General features: G+C 62.2%; 1 protein-coding gene across 3 annotated transcripts in view; it reads left to right on the top strand.

Moving 5' to 3' along the window:
• Window positions 1-16,999, top strand: part of ACOT7 (acyl-CoA thioesterase 7) — a gene marked incomplete at its 5' end in the record, with an annotated part of 95,832 nt that overhangs the window by 74,649 nt on the left and 4,184 nt on the right. For all 3 annotated transcript variants that reach the window (XM_080800739.1, XM_080800738.1, XM_080800740.1), the window contains one exon: window positions 5,539-5,723. In XM_080800739.1, coding sequence (XP_080656865.1) covers window positions 5,539-5,723 — 185 coding nt within the window. The remainder of the gene's footprint in view (window positions 1-5,538; window positions 5,724-16,999) is intronic.

Genomic DNA, 16,999 nt, shown 5'->3' on the forward strand with positions numbered 1-16,999 from the left:
TGGAACCTCCCCGGGCCGCATAGCCGGCTCTTCACCACCGGGCTCGATCGACACGGGCATCCGCCGCCATGGCCCGGGCCTTGCCATCCGGGTGATGAGCTCGTAGCGTGGCCGTCAAATGCAGTGCCATTCACCCTTGACCCTTACGCACCTGCTGGAGCGGCGACTGGCCCACATGGTTGGGTTCGAAACTCTCCTGGCTTTCTCGAGCCTCATGCAAAACATGGCTAAGAGTTCTCACAGTTAGGGGAGTCCAGCCCCAAGGAAGGCACCGCTCCATCCGTGTCTCTGGCCTTGGCCTTGGCCCAGGACCCTTTTCCCACTGAGGTTCCTTAGTCCTGCCTCCGGCTGTGCCCTTCATCTTGTCAGCTTTGCCTGGGGGTCCACCTGGGCTGTCCCCACACCAGCTGCTGGCCACCTGTGGCTTTTCGCATCACAATTAAAGGTAAGCAGAATGGCAGATGCTGCCCCTCCGTGGCACCTCCTGCATTTCCCGTACTCAGTGGCCACATGTGGCTGGTGGCTGCTGTATTACACGGCACAGAGAGAGGACCTTCCCACCATCACAGGAAGCCTGCCAGGCGGCTCTGGTCTCTGGACGGTCTGGACTCTGTCCCCCGCGCCTGATGCTCTGGGAGGGGCTTCCATAGACCCTAGAGGTCCTGTGGACACTCAGCACAAAGCCTAGTGCCCCAGCGCCCCCTTCAGTGGGGTCCCAGCACCACCCAGCTCCCTGCAGCGCTGGGCACAGAGCCGTCCCACGAGGCCGCAGGGCACCCCACTCCGACCTCGGGACTCCAGATGGCGTTCACTAGACAGGCCTGCTTCTTGGCTTCTTGCTGGTACTCACAGCGCTCTGCTTTTTTCTGGAATTCACAAGAGGAATTTGACAGAAGCTTCAGCTCCCAAATTCAGTTAGGCGTCCGGCGGTTGGAACCCCCAGACAGGAGACTGACAGAGCTTACAAGATACCAGACGGTGGCCTCCTTTCGTCTCAGTTGGATACTCTATGGCAAGAGAACTGCAAGTTTTAATTTCGGGGCCTGATGGAACAGTGAACCACTAACCACCCTTCCCACTGGAAACCCGGCAGGCCGGGACCCTGGCCCAGTTGCCTTTGGGGTTCGTTTCTTGGTTCTTGGAGCTGCATCAAATTTCTAGATTCCTCGTACTGTCATAGAGTCCCTGCTTGAAACACGGGACTGTCCCATGAAGCGATAGAAACATATGATGAAACCACGTAAAGGTTTGTAAAGTATCATTCTCCTGATTCTACGGTCACTTACGATGTAGTGTCAGCAGCAGCCCCCACGGGACCGCGTCAGGGTCACCCGGCGCTGCAGCAGCCCGAGTAGGTGTGTGGATTTTCTGCCATGACAGTTTATCAGAAACATCACAGCGGAAATGACACGGATTTGCTGTCTCAGTTCTGGAGGTCAGAAGTCTGACCCGGGTCTCACTGGACTGAAGTTGGGGGCCGTTCTGGAGACTGTAGGGAAGAATCCCTGCTTGCCTGTTCCGCCTTCTAGAGGCCGCCTGCCCTCCTTGGCTTGCGGGCCCTCCTCTGTCTCCAGAGTCGGCGAGATGGTGTCTCTCTGACCCTCGCGACGACGCTGGGCCCGCTTGGATAGTCCAGGCCGGTCGCCCCCTTAGAACCACATCTGTAAAGCCCCTTTGCCACGAGGCCACAAAACCCCTAGGGGCAGGGAATTAGGACATGAACGCTCTGGTGGCTGTTGCTCCCCCTGCCGTCGTGGTCTGTTAATTCCGCTCGACACAGGCAGGTAGAGCTCCAGACCAGTTCTGAGCTCTGTCTTCTCCCTGCTCTGTGTCTTCTCCTACAGCTCTGTAGACAGGACCCTCGCAGAGAGCACAGGAGAGCAAGAAGGAGCTCAGCCCTGGCGGGCTTCAGGGAGACGTGGCGAGGAGACGCCCCTCGGTCTGCCCGAAGCCCCTCAGCTGCTCGTACCCGGCACCTCTGAGGCCCCGGGGGATTCACAGCGAGGCCGCAGGGGTGGTGAGCACTGGAGCTCGGGTCCAGAGGGTACTTAGGTCCTGGAGTCCTGAGTCCCGGCCTCTCAGACCTCGCTCACATGCTGGGCGAGCTGAGCTGCAGCCCTGGCCTCCCCGTGCGGGACCACGACCGCTGTGGTCACATCTCGGCGTCCAGTCTGGCACAGGTGCTGATCTCTTGGGACCCAGGGAGAAAGGGCAGGGTTTTTAATGCTTTGCTACCCTGTGTTTCTCACAAGCTGGAAACATAAAGTCTCCCTCGCACATGCTGTAGCCCTTCCGAGTCATGTAGACGGCACTAGAAGCAGACTCCTGGCCAGCGTATACACGCTCGCTACGGAAGAAGGGAAATGTGATCTGCTTTAAACGTTACTTATTGCCGTGTTGGTGCGATTCTGCACCCAGAGACCCCCAAGAGCGTTGTGTGGGCTCAGTCTGCCCTTAGCTTAAGGGGGCTTTCCCGGGAGGGCTGTTAAACAGAAGGGCACTCAGACCTTACCAGAAATTTCTGTCCTGGGCTTCACGTCCACGTAACAAAATTAATGTGGGCGAGTGACCTCCACGTGGCCACATTTGGAGGCTCACCGTTCCTCACAACCTCCCCGAGCTACTTCCCGTGCCTCTTTGCAGGTGAGGAAGCCACAGCCCAGTGTGGGTCCTGGCTGGCCACCTGCCCAGTGCACCCCGGAGCCTGTGGAACCCGAGGTCCTCCTCAGAGCCCTGTAGCCCAGGGGAACTGCGGGCCATCTCGGGGCCGCTCCGAGAGCCTGCCTTTCACGGAGACACTCGCTGGGGAATGGCTGTCTGTTCCCACTTTAGCAGCTCGGAGAACTGGTGCCCCCTCCTGAACTCCCCCACCACCCCTGGCCAGGAGCCTGTCCTGGTGGGCTTGTGGCTCCTAGCGCCGATGACAGGGGTCATTTTCCCCCCCTAAACTGGTCATGCCTGGTCCTCTGGGTGGATTTGGACGTGTGACCTGGTGGGAAAGTCCCAGGCAGTGTCTTAGCACTTCGGACCGCTCTGCCTCCACTGTTCCCCACAAAGGGGGCCGTGCCCCGCAGTTCCCGTTCCCCCGTCTGCAGTTCCTCGGGGAAACGGAAGTGAACGTGAACCCAAGCCGGCCCTGGCTGCGGTCCTTCCCTGTCTCACGTGGTGTCCCAGTGTCCCAGGCGAGGGTTGGGGTAGGCCTGGCACACCCTTCCTGTGGTTCTGTCCCTATCCCTGGGATGGAAAGAGCCAGACTTTGTGGGAAGGAGCCTGACACCCCATCCCCATGATCTCTCTGTGCATCCTGCCTCTGGCCTTGTGTCCAAGCCCCATGCTCCCCGGTGAGCCACGTCGACGGCCTTGCTTCGCGCCTGCATGGGGAAGGGGCCTGCTGGCATCTGGTTTAGGCTTTAGTCTCGGGAGAAATCCCTGCCCCAGCCTCAAGGAAGCGGCAGGAAGGGGGAGCCGGCCCCAGCCGAGCCTTGGAGCAGGTTCTGTCCACCGGAACCCCGCGTGTGTTGGGCGGTGAGCACCTGCCCCCGCTGATCCCTGGGCCCGTGAGAGCGGAGCGGCGGTCATGCGCGGTGAGCAGGTGGTGCCCGGAGCCGCGCATTCTCTCATCAGCCGTCCTGCTGCCCGGCTGGGTGGGGTGACTAGGATGGCCGGGCCGGTGTGCAGCCTTCCGGCGAGGCACCCGCACGCGCGGGGTGTGACCTCGCTTCCAAATGTAGGTGCGCCCACGGGGTCATTCCAAACAGAGCCTTCAACTTGGGGACCACAGAGCACTTCAGGGGTGTCCTGACCCCCTGAACCAGGAGCGGCATTGATGTGATCTCGTCCTCTCAGGAGAGCCCCCGTGGCCATCACAGGTTCTCTGGGGGTAGAGGAGACACGATGACGGGAAGGATGCAGGGAGGTAGACTTGCGCGTCCTCATCCTGCCCCGGGTGCCGAGCCGCCCGTAATAACTCCGGCAGAGGCTGGTGAGCCCGTGAGGGGCTGCTCCTGTGGGTCACGGAGGCAGAGTCTCACGGGGCAGCAGGACTCGGGACACACTCATGTGTGCTGGGTGCTTTGTTCGTGACTCTGTCCTCATAGAGCTCCCATAATGCCCCTGGCACTGACCGCGTGGCCTTCCCTCCTGGAAGTGGCTGTGCAGGACTTGAAGCACTCCCTGTAAGTATGAAATTGAATGTGGCATGGAACGTTCTGGAACTCTGTAACATGGAATAACCACCCCTGCTTCTGGCCTGCCCACACACTCACCCCTAACAGTCCCCATGCTGTCTTGACTTTCCGTCCTCCTGGGTCTTTAAACGTGTCTTGTGCCTGTGTCCTTGGAGCTCAGACGTCAGGGTTCCCAGGATTGTTAAAAGGTCCCCACAGCCAGCCCTGGTTCCGGGGAGTGGGACTCAGCATCGTGTGCCAGGCTTGGACAGGGATTGCCTTGAACCCAGCCTGGAATGAGGCCATGCTGGGGACAGGGGCTGGGGGAGCCCTTCTGGCCACTCGCTGGGGGTGCAGCCGGGTGTCAGCCCCCGCACCCCAGAAGTCCTGAGCCTCGGTGCTGCCTTGTGGTCTGGAACCAGCCCACCGGTGACGATAATGACCGTGCTGAGCACCTTCCTCCAGTGGGCCCCGTGCTAGCACCTGGCTCCTCTCGTGTCTTCCCCGAAGTCATCCTGGGAGGGAAGGGCCAAGGCTGGATGGTGGACGAGAGCCTGGGACGGGGCGCTCTATGTTGGCAAGCAGCTGCCAGGGTGGGTAGTCCTGACCCAAGGGGCACGGGGAGGACAGGGGGCTTGGGTTGAGGTTGAGAGGGAGAGGGACACCTGGGACAGTGTTATGGGAATGTAGGACTCTGGATCATGATCAATAAGGGAAACCATGCCAGTCTGGGCAGGTGGTGAGCACCTGGGGACTCGGACCAAGGTCAGGGCCTCGGCTGTGTGGCGGGGCAGTTCCCAGGACAGCTCTGGTCCCGTGAGCAAGCCTGATGGCACAGACGCAGTTTCATAGGACACAAGGGTGGGAGATTGTGGGCTGAAGTACATGCAGTGGCTCCGGGGTACGTGGGACCATGGCCAGCATGACCCCCAGCCCTGCCAAGTGCCCAAGCGTCAGACCAGCATCAAGAACAGCCAAGGAGCTGGGAAGGTACCGGGCACGAGTAAGGTCACAGGGTGGACGGTGTGGGCTGGCGTGGCCTTAACGTGATTTCAGAGGGACAGAGGCAGCTCACCCCGCAGCTGCCTGAAAACAGGTTGGGGGCCACCCCTCCCAGGAGGCGGGGGGGGGGGCAGGTGATAGCCACCACTTCGAATGATCACGTAAACGCCAAAAGCAAACACCTGCTCCCAAGGCAGGTGAGCCTTCAGGCACCATAAGGAGGCGTGGTGAGAGCTCGCCATTTCCACGTCCCCGTAGTTGTTAGATGCTGCCTAACCCGGTGTCTCTAACTCCCTCCGGGACACTGCTGCCTATGCCCTTCCCCTCCCCTCCCTCGGTGCCCTGCTAACCAGCTGTGCGTGCTCCGCAGGCTGCGTCATCACCATCTCTGGCCGCATGACCTTCACGAGCAACAAGTCCATGGAGATCGAGGTCCTGGTGGACGCCGACCCCGTGGTGGACAACTCGCAGAAGCGCTACCGGGCGGCCAGTGCCTTCTTCACCTACGTGTCCCTGAGCCAGGAGGGCAAGTCGCTGCCTGTGCCCCAGCTCGTGGTGAGTGAGCGCCCGCCCTTCTGGGGGGCAGGGCCCCGGCCTGGCTGCTCCCTGCCCCGGTGACCTTGGCTGCCCTGCCCCTCAAACGGGAGGGCCTTCCCCTGTGGGCCATGAGGTCAGACCGGGCCGACGGGACAAAAGAGCCTTCCTCACCAGCTCCTTGCTCTGGGGCTTCTCTCTCGAGGCTGAGTACAGGGCCCAGGGACTCCTGGCGCGGTGTATAAAAGCTAAAATGGGGCTGAGGACCCTCCCGAGGGCTGGGTTCTCAAGGAGCCTTGGCCTGAGTGTCCTGCTCAATGGGGACTGAGCCAGACCCCGACAGCATGGGGCTGGGCATCGGGGACCCAGAGGCTGCTGCCACCGCAGTGTCCCGGGCCTGGAATCCCAGCAGTCTGACAAGTGCTGGACGTGGGGAGAGTCGGGGAGAGTCGGGGAGCCAGAGGCAGCCGAGGTTCAGAGTGGGGGATGGGGAAGGGGGGGTGAGTGGGCAGGGTGCTTGGCTGGAAGGTACCCGGGGACTGCGGAAGGAATGCACGCATGCATGCTCGCTCGCTGCTTACGGATCTCCCTCGAGGCCAGTGATGGTTCTACCGGAAGCCTTGCCCATCCCTCACCAGCGCCGGTCGCAGAGGTGTCCCTCCTGGACCACGTCCAGACACCTAGCAGCCTGCCCCCTGCTGCTCCCCACAGCCAGAGCCACCCCGGCCCTGGGGAGTGGGGCCCCCACTGCTGGCTCCCCTGTCACCCGGCGAGGACCCCTCAGGTCAACGCGGCCAAGGCCCCTGTGGAGGGTCGTGCACCCCATCCTGGGAGCCCGGGTTCGGGTTCAGCGCATGACCTGGGGCGGCTGAGGCCGCTCCTGATTGCTCTGGAGCCTGTCGCTAGAGGCAGCTCTCCTGGGGTTGCAGTCAGAGCTCCCCGCCCTCTGTGGGGTGAGGGGGAGCGGGCAGAGTGGCCGGAGCCGGGGGCGCCTCTCTCAAGCAGCTGGCACTTTGTGGCCCCCTGCCCCTCCCACTGCCCCCCAGGGAGAGCCTGAGCCTCCAGCAGGAGGAGAGCAGGCACCGAGAACCTGCGACAGGCAGGCCACAGGGAAGACCTCACTTCTCTCCCACGTGCCGCTTCCCCCAGCCCGCAGCTCCCCCCTCAGAGCTGTACCCCCAGCTGCCCCCCAAGGCCGGGAGCCCCACACAGCCCTCCGACCCGCCTTGCCTGAGTGTGAGGACTAAGGGTGTGCGTCCCATATGCTGACCCGCAGCCCCGCAGCCTTGGCGGGATGGCCTCCGCCCCCCAGCCCTGTCCCCTTGGGCCGATGTGCGTCTGCTCCCCCTGACCGCCCCAGGCCTTGGCCTTTGCAGCCACGTGTCTCTGGGTCTTGGGCCACTTCTCAGAACCTCACCTGCTTCTCGTGGTCCTCAAACACAGGCTTTCCCCACTTTTCTCCTGGACCCTTGTCCCATCTTGCATATTGTCACAGTGCCCCATCCCGAATGCTGAATTCTGTCTCACACAGGCTCACACTTGCTCCCTGTTGTCCTTGGCCCCCGGGCTCCAGCAGCGCGGCACGCTCCAAGCACGCTCTGCACCTTTGCCTTACCGACCTGGCATGACGCACCAGGCCTCGGTGGAGCCTGTGCTCCCTTGATATAGGACCGCAGCGTCCAGATGGTCAATCCATGACCCCCGAAACACCAGGCCCCGATGACTGCCCGCCGTGCCCTTCCCTCCTCCTTGGGTGGTTGGGTCCAGGCGTCGTGCCACGAGCCCTGTTCTGCGTTCACTGTTCAGGCCCCGATCAGCTTTGCCAGCTCTGCCTCTCCCCGTGGGGTCCCGGCACGCATCTCAAACGTGATTTGTCCTGAGTTGAACTCGTTGTCTTTCCCCAGAAAATCCCACTGGTCCTCACGGGTTCCCTCTCTCAGTGAGCCTGGGAATGTGCCTAGCTCCTCTCTCCCCTCTCTTGCTCAGCCCCCACGCCCACTGTCCCTGTGACCCATGATTGCCTGGGTCACTGCTCAGCCCCAACCGATATGACCCCAGGCCAGCTGCCCTCCACCAGACACCACGCTGGAGCCCAGGGAGCTTGTTAAAACTGAATCAGTTTTTCTCCCTCTCCCGCCTAATCTGCTCAGCAGCCTCCGGGCCCTCCGCACAGGGTCCAGTGACACTGGCTTCTCTGGCCTCAGGTCCCAGACTTGTTCCTGCCTCAGGACCTTTGCACACACTGTCTGTCTGCCTGGACGCCTTCCCTCAGACCGTTGTGGAGCCAGGTCCTTTCACTGTTTCTCAGATAGCTCGTCCTTAGATGACCTTCCCTCCACACTGGAGATGAAGCCTGACCCCTACCACTGCCCAGCGACTCCCTGTCCCCACACCATCTCTTGGCAGCCAGCACCATCTCCGATCCTCTGGTACATCTGGCCCATCATGTGATTCCAGGATACCCGGCACAGATTGGGGCTCAGGAAAATGCCCATGGGTGGTTGAAGGGCTTGCTGGCTTCTCCAGCCACATTCCCCCCCTACACCACTCAGTGTCCTGCTGGACAGTTGACAACTGCATGTCCTTGTGCACCCCAGGGACTCTAATCCTAACACCCCCCCCCCAACTGTCATGCACACACGTGCTGTCGTCCTGCCGCCTGCGGTCTGGTCAGGGCACTGGTGCACCGGCTGTGTGGTCCCAGGCTCACTCTTCCTGGGTGTGCCGCTGTTTCCTCATCTGTACCACGGGGACAGCCCTAGTGTAGTACCTGTTGCAAAGGGTGGGTGAGGGTTCTGTGGGCTACTTTACGTGTCTGGGAGCGCCACACTCGTCCGCTGCTGTTTGCTGTGCTTTTGGGAGCCCTCCCGCTGGAGCTGACGCCCTCCTGGAGGGAGCCAGTAAGCAAGTGGGGACAAGGGACCGGGTGAGATGCTGGGGAGGGTCCTGAGGAGAGAAGCAAGAGGTGGGGGATCGGCATCCCCTGGGAGAGTTGTTGTTGCCCAAGGAGGTTCCTTCCGAGGAGGACCTCACAGACGGCTGGTTCGAGCGGGGCCTGGTGTTGGGGGCAGGGGAGCCGTTTCCCAGAGACTATCTGGGTCAGAGGAACCAGGGACTCAGAGGTCTGGGGCTGGAACTGGCCGCCCGAAAGGGGAGAGGAGGGGGCAGGAACACACCAGAGGCCACCCCGCTGAGCCTGGCCAGGCCCAGCCCTGGGACCCAGCCTTTTGACCACACGGGGCCTTTCCTCTGCTGTGAGCTGAGGGGGCTCGGCAGCCTGCAGGGCTCCCCACGTGGGTACGAGAGTAAGCACAGCCGAGGAGTCAGACCATCTTCATTTTGCAAAGGCTCGTTCTGAGTAACCGTGAACCGACAGGGTTTTCTGGCCAGGTCCAAAGTGCTCGCCCGCCTAGGAGCCGGGTAGCTGCTGTGGGCTGCCTCCGGCCAGCGTGCACCCTGGAGCTCAGACTGCTGGGGAGGCCAGTGCTGCAGCCAGGAGCCAGGGCTCCGGCCTCCCGTGGACAGTGCCTGCGGGCCAGGAGCCCTCTGGGGGGGTACCCATGACCTTCGCAGAGGCGGAAAGCAGTCCTGGGTCTGGGCCAGTCTGTGTGCCTGTCCCCTTTCTAGAAACCCGTGATGGGGGCCACAGGTGGAGGCCCAGCCCAGAGGAAGGGGTGCTGGTGCCCGGCAGGTGGGGCAAGACACCTGCCTGAATGAAGGGGACAGTGGCTGAGTCCCTCGGTTTGAGGGGCCGTAGCGACGGCCATGTCTTCCTGCCGGCCGGCCTCACGCTGATCCAGGCTGTTCCGGCTTGCTAATTTAAAGATGGTCTTTGATTCTTCGTGGAGGTGGCCTGGGGCCCAGCCTCTGGCAGGGAGGGTGGGCAGCTCCCCAGAGAGGTTTTCGGCTCATCCTGTGCATATACTCCCTTGAGGACCGCCCGTGTGACCCCATCTGTCCCCCCAAGCACACACGGGCTCCCCGCCGCCAGCGTGCCTGTGCCCGTGGGGGGCGCTCGGCCCCCCTCCCCTCCCCGCCCCCCGTTGTCAGCAATTCTTCTACCTCCTGCCTATTTTTAGCTTCCATCCCCAGGGCCTGGCTGACACGGAAGGCAGCGTTGCTGTTTGGAGTTTTTCTTGATGAATATTTTATGTTGGGGAGGCTGTGCCGAGGCCAGCAGCTGCTGGCACTTTCCAGGCTAATCAGTAAAGAAGCAAGTGCGGAGCATGGAGCCAGGCTACTGGTCCGGACAGCAGGCCCAGGCCCCCCGGCTGCCCTGCCTCTCTCTGAAGGCCTCTCTGCGGCCATGACCTCTGACCTGGGGGGTGGAGACACGCCCCGGATTTCGCTGAGCGCGGCTCAAAAGGGGGCCAGTGCAGAGATAGGGTGGACACCTCCAGGGTCTCGGGTTGGTCTCAGAACATCCTGCGGGCGACTTTTTCCAGCGCTTTTTCGAGTCCAGGGACGTGAGGACCACATCGTGTGTGTTAAGGATGGCGTCGGCACTGTCCTGGGCGTCCACCTGCGTCCCATGCCCTGGCCGAGTCCTGGGTGCCGCTGCCCCCCGAGGGCCACCTGGGGGATGTGTGAGGACGGAGGCACCAGCAGTGCAGGGGTCCTGGCCTGCTGTGAGGGCAATGTGGGTCCACACAGGGCCCCATGGGCTGAGGGGGAAGCCTGGAGCCCATCCCAGGCTTATAGGCGGTACAGGATTTAAGCCCTTTACTACTTTGTGGATCTTTTGGAAAAGGAATGTTTGCCCCTGTGAACTGAGACCCACGTGGGGGCACCAGCGGGGGCAGTGTCGCCAAAGCAGGAATGCTCTGCTCCCAGGAAACCCAAACCACAGTGAGCCTGCCCCATCATGGAGGGTCTTGGTCACAGAGTGTCTTGGCCAGTGCTTATAGACGCCCACCTCCTGCTAGACCAGGGCCTGGAGCCGGAGGCCTCCGTCTCAGCCAGTGAAATGGCCTGGAAGTATTTTCTAGGTTAAAATGGGAGGCGGTGAGGAAATCAGGGATGCAGCCATTCCTCCGTCCTTTTAGTGCGAGGCTCACCCCAGCCCGTGAGCTCCACACGGAGCTCACATTATTTTCACGCCTACTAAGCACCCACTCAAGATGCCCGGGGGTGCCCACCTAGGCCTGTGCACATACATGGCCATTCCCTGTCACCTGGGAAGGGATGGGTGGGGTGGGTGTCGCAGGTGCCCATAGGGACCACAGTCTGGTCCTAAGGAGCTGGGGTGTTCACGGAATGCTGATCTACTTCCCTGTGCTATTGGATCCACCCCAGGGAAGCAGGGGAGAGGGTTCCCATCCCGCAGACAGGCAACCAGATGGCTAACTCTGGTCCAGGGGACCAAGTGTGGGACCCTGAGCCTCAGTTTCCCCACTGGAGCCATCCCGGGCCTCTCACTAGCCACCAGCCCCCCGCTTCTCTGGACCCATGCCTGAGCGCAGGCATGGGGCGCGGCAGGGGCTAGGGTCCTCCAGATGGCCCCGTTCCTCAGCCACCAAGGAGACTGCCACTCTGCTGACCGTGGCCAGGCCCGCTCTGCACAGCCCACCGTGGCAAGAGGAGCCACACCCCCAGCTTGTAAGACAGCGCGTCCCTACACAGGGCTTGTCGTGGCCGGGGTCCCCAGCATGGGGAGATGCGTCGGTGGGCCAGGATGATTTTCTAACTTGAGAAACTCAGATGCGCCGTGGTGCAACATGGTTGGTGCTGTTCCTGGAAAGGTGTGAGAAGCTGCACGATCGACGGGAGCCGTGCTCCCTGCCGCCCCTCCTTGCTGTCCTGCCCAGTGGGGAGTCCGGGATGAGACTGTTCGTGAAGCTTCTTGACCCAGTGTTCCGTTCTCTCCCTCGGTTCTGGGTGCTTCACAGAAAGTCTGTCTCATGATGGGAAAATGCTCCTGTCAGCTGAGTGGTTCATGCTGGGAGCTATAGTGTTTGGTGAGAATCGGGGGTGTGGGTGCCCCAGGGGATGTGGGTGACGGGGTGCAGCCCCCGCCTGCATGTGTCCCTGGACACTCGGCTGTGTCCCTGACTGTTGGTAACGGCCTCTCTCGCTGGTACAGCCCGTGCTCTAGAGACCCCACCCAGTTCATGTCCAAGAGGGGGAAGGTCCGTTACACCGATGATATACATTTTCCCGTTAAAATGCTGGTAGGTTCTACTCGTGAACGACCTGACTGGTTGCTTCATTGCCGCGTTTTCAAATCCTGGTGCGTCATTACTGTTCTAATTTCTGTAGAGCGGGACAACCCAGCGGCAGGCGCTCCGAGGGCCCTGCTAGGCCTGACCCCGCGTGGTGCCCGGAAGGCGGCTGCAGGAGGGGAGGCCCATGGCTGAGACTTGCAGAAGGTGCAGTGGAAAGGGTGATCCCAGCTGATCAGGGCGCCCCAGTTCCGTGGTGGCCACCCTGCACGGTCATAAGGGGAGGGACCTGTGCAGGTTGTGTGGACCCAGCCATGGGCTCGCAGCCGGACACCCTCCTGCCCGGGCTGTGCTGGGGCAGAAGGCGGCACCGCCTACCCTGAGCATGGACGAAAACACCGCTGCTCGGTGGCACCGTGCTTTCTCTGCAAAGTCCCATGGCAAAGACCCTGTGAATCCGGGGACACGGTACTCAAAGTGTAGTCAAAGGCGCAGGGAAGAAACAGGCCCCGGGAACCCCCACAGTGACCAGAAGGATGCAGAAGAGCCTTCCCGCACATGCACGTGCGTGTGGATGCAGATGGGAGTGTGTCAGCACTGCCAACAGGACAGGAAGTGCTTCTTCTGGGGCTTTATCCACACCTCAGTGTGCTGGACGCTCCCAGCCATGCCTTTGTCACCGGGGCAGGCTCCTGGGGAGACCCCGAGTGGGCTGAGCTCTGGACTCGACTGGGGACAGGTGATGCCTAACCGTGTGTCTGTTGAGCAAAACCACTGGTTTTGAAGCTTTAGCACAAAGACCACACCAATTTGTTATTTACTTTTTTGGTTTGATCTAACGATGGTTTGATCATCCGTTCATTCAGCAAATGCCCTCTGGGTCCTCGCTGTGTCCCAGGCACAGTGCTGGTTTCAGACCCAGGACAGAAAAGACGGACTCGACGCACAGTGTGCTCCCACACAGGGTGGGGGGCTCGAGTGAGGGCGCAGGTCCTGGGCCGGGCCCGCCCTCAGCAAATGGCAGTTACGATCTTTATCCCTGTACGGGGAGGGCTGTGGAGGGGAGTGCTCCTAGGAGCACATGCTGTGACCCACCCCCACCCCCACCCCAGACGCCTTGGGAGAAGCTGTTGAGAGGCCACCCAGCAGGGCCGGGTCCTGTTTCACCTTCTCTACTGTCACCCTGCGCTGCTTTCCCGTGGCCCCCGCGCTCCCTGCCCCTCCCTCAGCCTCCTGCCGGCCTCTCCTAGGGGCGTCCACGGCCACACAGCAGATCAGTTCCACAGCGATCTCCCTGTTGGAGCCGCTGCGATGAGCCCCCTGGTGTGTGTGCCTCGGGCAGGGTGGTGAGCCGCTTCCCAGGTACCCGGCCCCACCCTCCGAGGTCGCGGTCACCGGTGGAGCCGTGCTCTGGGGACACAGCTGCTTGCCCGGCAAGGGCTCCCGGATGCCAAGCTTGTCCCTGCCGCGTTGAATGGCCCCAGTCATCAGAAGAGATCCTAATTGCCGGCACAATTGTCCCAAGGTCCCTCCTGTCTCGCATTATGAAGACTGGAGAGGGTGCGTGCGTGGTTTCCTAATTAAGAATGTCTGTGTCCCTCCGGCCCGCAGGAAGCTGTTCTGTCACGACGGGAAACCCTCTTCGCACCAGCCGTTCGTTAATCACAAAAAGGACGAGCTATTGATTCTGCTGAGGGTGGGACTTAGTCACTTACCCTCTGTGCCAAGTTCCAAATGTGTGTTCTCGCGGCACAAAAAATGCAAACTGGGAAACATCTTGTCTGTACTGTGGGCTCTGCGAGCCACAGGCTTCCCTCCAGGGGAAGGGAGCCCAGAAGACAGCAGCTGGCAGGGGGAGCCGGAGGAGGGAGGGAGAGGCCCCTGCAGCCGCCAGAGCAGAGGCGGCGGGGGTGCTTCCGACCCCCGGGGCTCTGGCTGGGGGTGAGGTGGCAGAGGACCCCCGGGGAAGCCCTCCTCCCTGGGCCACACGGCGGGTGGGCAGACGGGAGTCTGTTTGTCTCTGAGGCTGCGTGTGACATGAAGATGTCATGGGCACACACGTGTGCACACGTGGCCTGACTGCTGTGCACGTCAGAAAACGCCTTGCCCTGGGAAGGGGCGACCAGCCCTGAGGCCACATGGCTTCACATGGCCACATCCCTTCCTCGTGCCCGTGGGAAGCGGTGCGCCAGGGTCCGAGTCCCCACCCCCGCCCCACAAAGGGTGTGAGCGAGCGCTCAGGCCATCAAAAGACACTGGCCTGTGTCTTTTGATGAGCCCTCTGCCCTGCCAACAGCCCCGGGCACCCGAAAGCATATGTGATTTCCCGTGGAGGAGCTTTTTCCTTCCCCCCAGCACCCTCAGCCCTCCATTAAAAACAGCCACAGCCAACAACTTCTGTATTTATTTACTTAGCCGGGTGGAGGGAGACGGGAGGCAGGGAGGCAGCAGCTGCGCCGTGGGTGGGGACCGTGTGCAGGCAGCCATCTGTCTGGCTCCGTCAGCTTCACACTCAGCAGGGAAGGGGTGGCCCCGCTTAGTCACTTGGCGGGGAGGGAGGGCCGTTGGTCGGAACTCACAGTGGCCTGCAGCCTGCGGGGTGGGGACTGTGCCCGCGGAGGCCGAGACGCTGCCCTGCCCGCTGCTGTCTACAGAGGGCAGCGACGAGCCCTTCACTGTCTCCCAGGGCAACCACCTGGGGCCCATGCGGTGCTCCCTGGGTGGGTGCTCAGTGGCCCCGGTGTCAACCAAACCCTGTTCCTGGGCCTGGCGGGGCTCATGGAGCCCAGAACATTCAGCATGAGCCGTCATCCCGAGACCGGAAAAATGAGCCCTCGGCCGGCTCCTTCCTCCGAGGCCTTGCGAGGGCCTTGTCCTCCCGAGGCTGGCCGGCTGCCTCCATGTCCGGCATGAGGCGGTGTGAGCTCTCGTCTTCGGAGCTAGCTGCGGAATCTCGAACAAACGGTGGCGCTGGGCGTGGCTTCTCCCTCCGCTGAGCGGCACTAGAATTTTCTGTGTTCTGTGCCGGCAGCGTAGACCAGAATCACGTGCACTTTGGACTCAGCCCCGCCTCAGCTCACGCAGGGACTGAGCCAGTGAGAGAACCTTCTAGAACCCCCGGTGGCCTGTTGGGCACTGCGGGGTGAATGGCTGTAGTTGTCCAGGGTAACCTGGTGGAGGCCGGGCCTCAGGCCTGACCGGAGGATGAGCCCCAGAAAGCCATGCTGGACAGAACTGTCACAGCCACGTGGGACGAGGGGTGGCCCGCTAGGTGTGACCTGCACGCGCACAGCCCCGGGGCCGGGGGAGCGCCTCCTTCGGACTCGTGCCGGCGCCTTGCTCGCCACCTGAGGCCTAGCCCTGAGCAGGACACAACAGCGCTGGCTCCCAGACTCCGACGTGCTGCGCAGACGAACCCTCCTGCCCACTGCTCTGTCCTGACCTTGACGGGCTGGGCTCGCAAGAGCGTGTCAGGGAAAAGCCTGGGGCTGATGGGGCCCCAGCGCCGACTTCCCCGAAATGTAACAGAAGGCGGGGGGGCATGTCTGCTTGAGTCCGTGGAACCTGGAGGACACCCTGGCTGCTGGCGGGGTCTCCATAAACCGGGCTCCAGCAGCCCCCGGTGTCACGCTCACGGGAGCGACCAAGCGTCGGCACCTGAGCCACACAGGGGAGAGGCCGGGCACATCTGCTCTTCTCTGCTAGGACTCGAGAAGCTCCTTGGGGAGGCGGCTAGCTCCAAGGCCGGAGTGAGGGGTAGGATAGGAGAGCACCCGACCCTGGGCCCCTGGCAGGCTGGCGCCAACAGGAGGGGCCACCTTCACTCCCCGGGGCTAGGGCCCAGGGGCTGAGCCGTTGCAAGTCCAGGTGGGCTCCAGGCTTGTTCTGGGAGGGCAGGCCCGGCCCATTCACCAGGGCCACACCGCAGGGTCGCCGTCACCCCCTCTGCCTCCTGCTGAGCCTGCCGGTCAGAGCCCGTTGGCATGGAATGAGTCGGACCAGCAGCAGCGCCCAGGCCCGAATCGAGGCCCTGCTGCTGACCAGCTGCCACTCAAGTCCCTCGCTGTGTCTGCGCCTCGCGTCCTCATCGGGAGAAGGGAAACGGTAGTGATTCAGAACTCCTCCCGGGTTGTCGTGTAGACTCCGACGGGCGGACGTGGTCTTGGCACGCATCGGGCCACTCCCTGTGCGTGAGCCCGGGACACGGTGGGTGTTCTGGCCGGGAGGAAGGTGCTAGATGGGCACTAGATCCCGGTGTGGGGGGAGCAGGTCTTCAACCCCGGACTTAGCCCCTCGACTGACTGTGTGTGACTGAAAACTCTTTGTGACCCGGGAAGGGAGAAGGGGTCCCAGCAGCTGCCCTGATGGGTCTAGTTGGCTTTTCTTTTTTTTACCTTGGAATGATGGAAAAGTTCAACTATATGCAAAAGTAAAGAGAAGAAAGAACCCCTTGTAGTTAGCCACACAGGCCCAGTCTTGCTCACGGGTGCCCCTGCCCACCTCACCGCCGGGCCGCTGGAAGCAGAGCTCAGATCACATCATCACCTGCGAACAGCTCAGTGTGCTTCTCAAGGAGCGGGGGGCACGGCGTTCTTTGTTGCTGGACTAGACTCTGGGCAGCTCCTTGCCCCGTAGAGGCCTGGCCCGGGGCCCCACTGTCTTCACAGCCGCTACAGGACCAATGACCCAGCGTCAGGCTCCTGTTCGTAAACACGGCATTGCTCGGAGCGAGAAGGGCTCGGAAGGTCATCCAGATTGATGCCCGCCCCAACGGCGTGTTACCTGGTGGCTCCTGGAGCCCCTGTGTTGAGGCCTGGGGTTGGAGATGGCCTGGGCGCTCTGTCTGCTCCTCGTATCCACACGGACCCAGAAGATTGGCCTCCCACGGCACAGAGGAGGTGTCTGTGATGATCCTGGGACTCTGCCCTCTGCTCCTTCCCAGGGAGGCCATTCCCGAGGTGGCTCGCTCTGCCCAACGGACCTAGCTCTGCCACTTGCCTGACCTGACGGGGAGGACAGCAGCCATTGCTGGTGGCAAGTGACTTGCAGACCTCTGTGTCCCTTGGAGCCCACCTGGCTGCTCTCCCCTACTGTGGAGCCTCCTTGGCACGTGGCCTGCGAGACCCCCTGGCTCTG

Source organism: Martes martes, assembly GCF_963455335.1.
Source record: "Martes martes genome assembly, chromosome: 4".
Lineage (NCBI taxonomy): Eukaryota > Metazoa > Chordata > Mammalia > Carnivora > Mustelidae > Martes > Martes martes.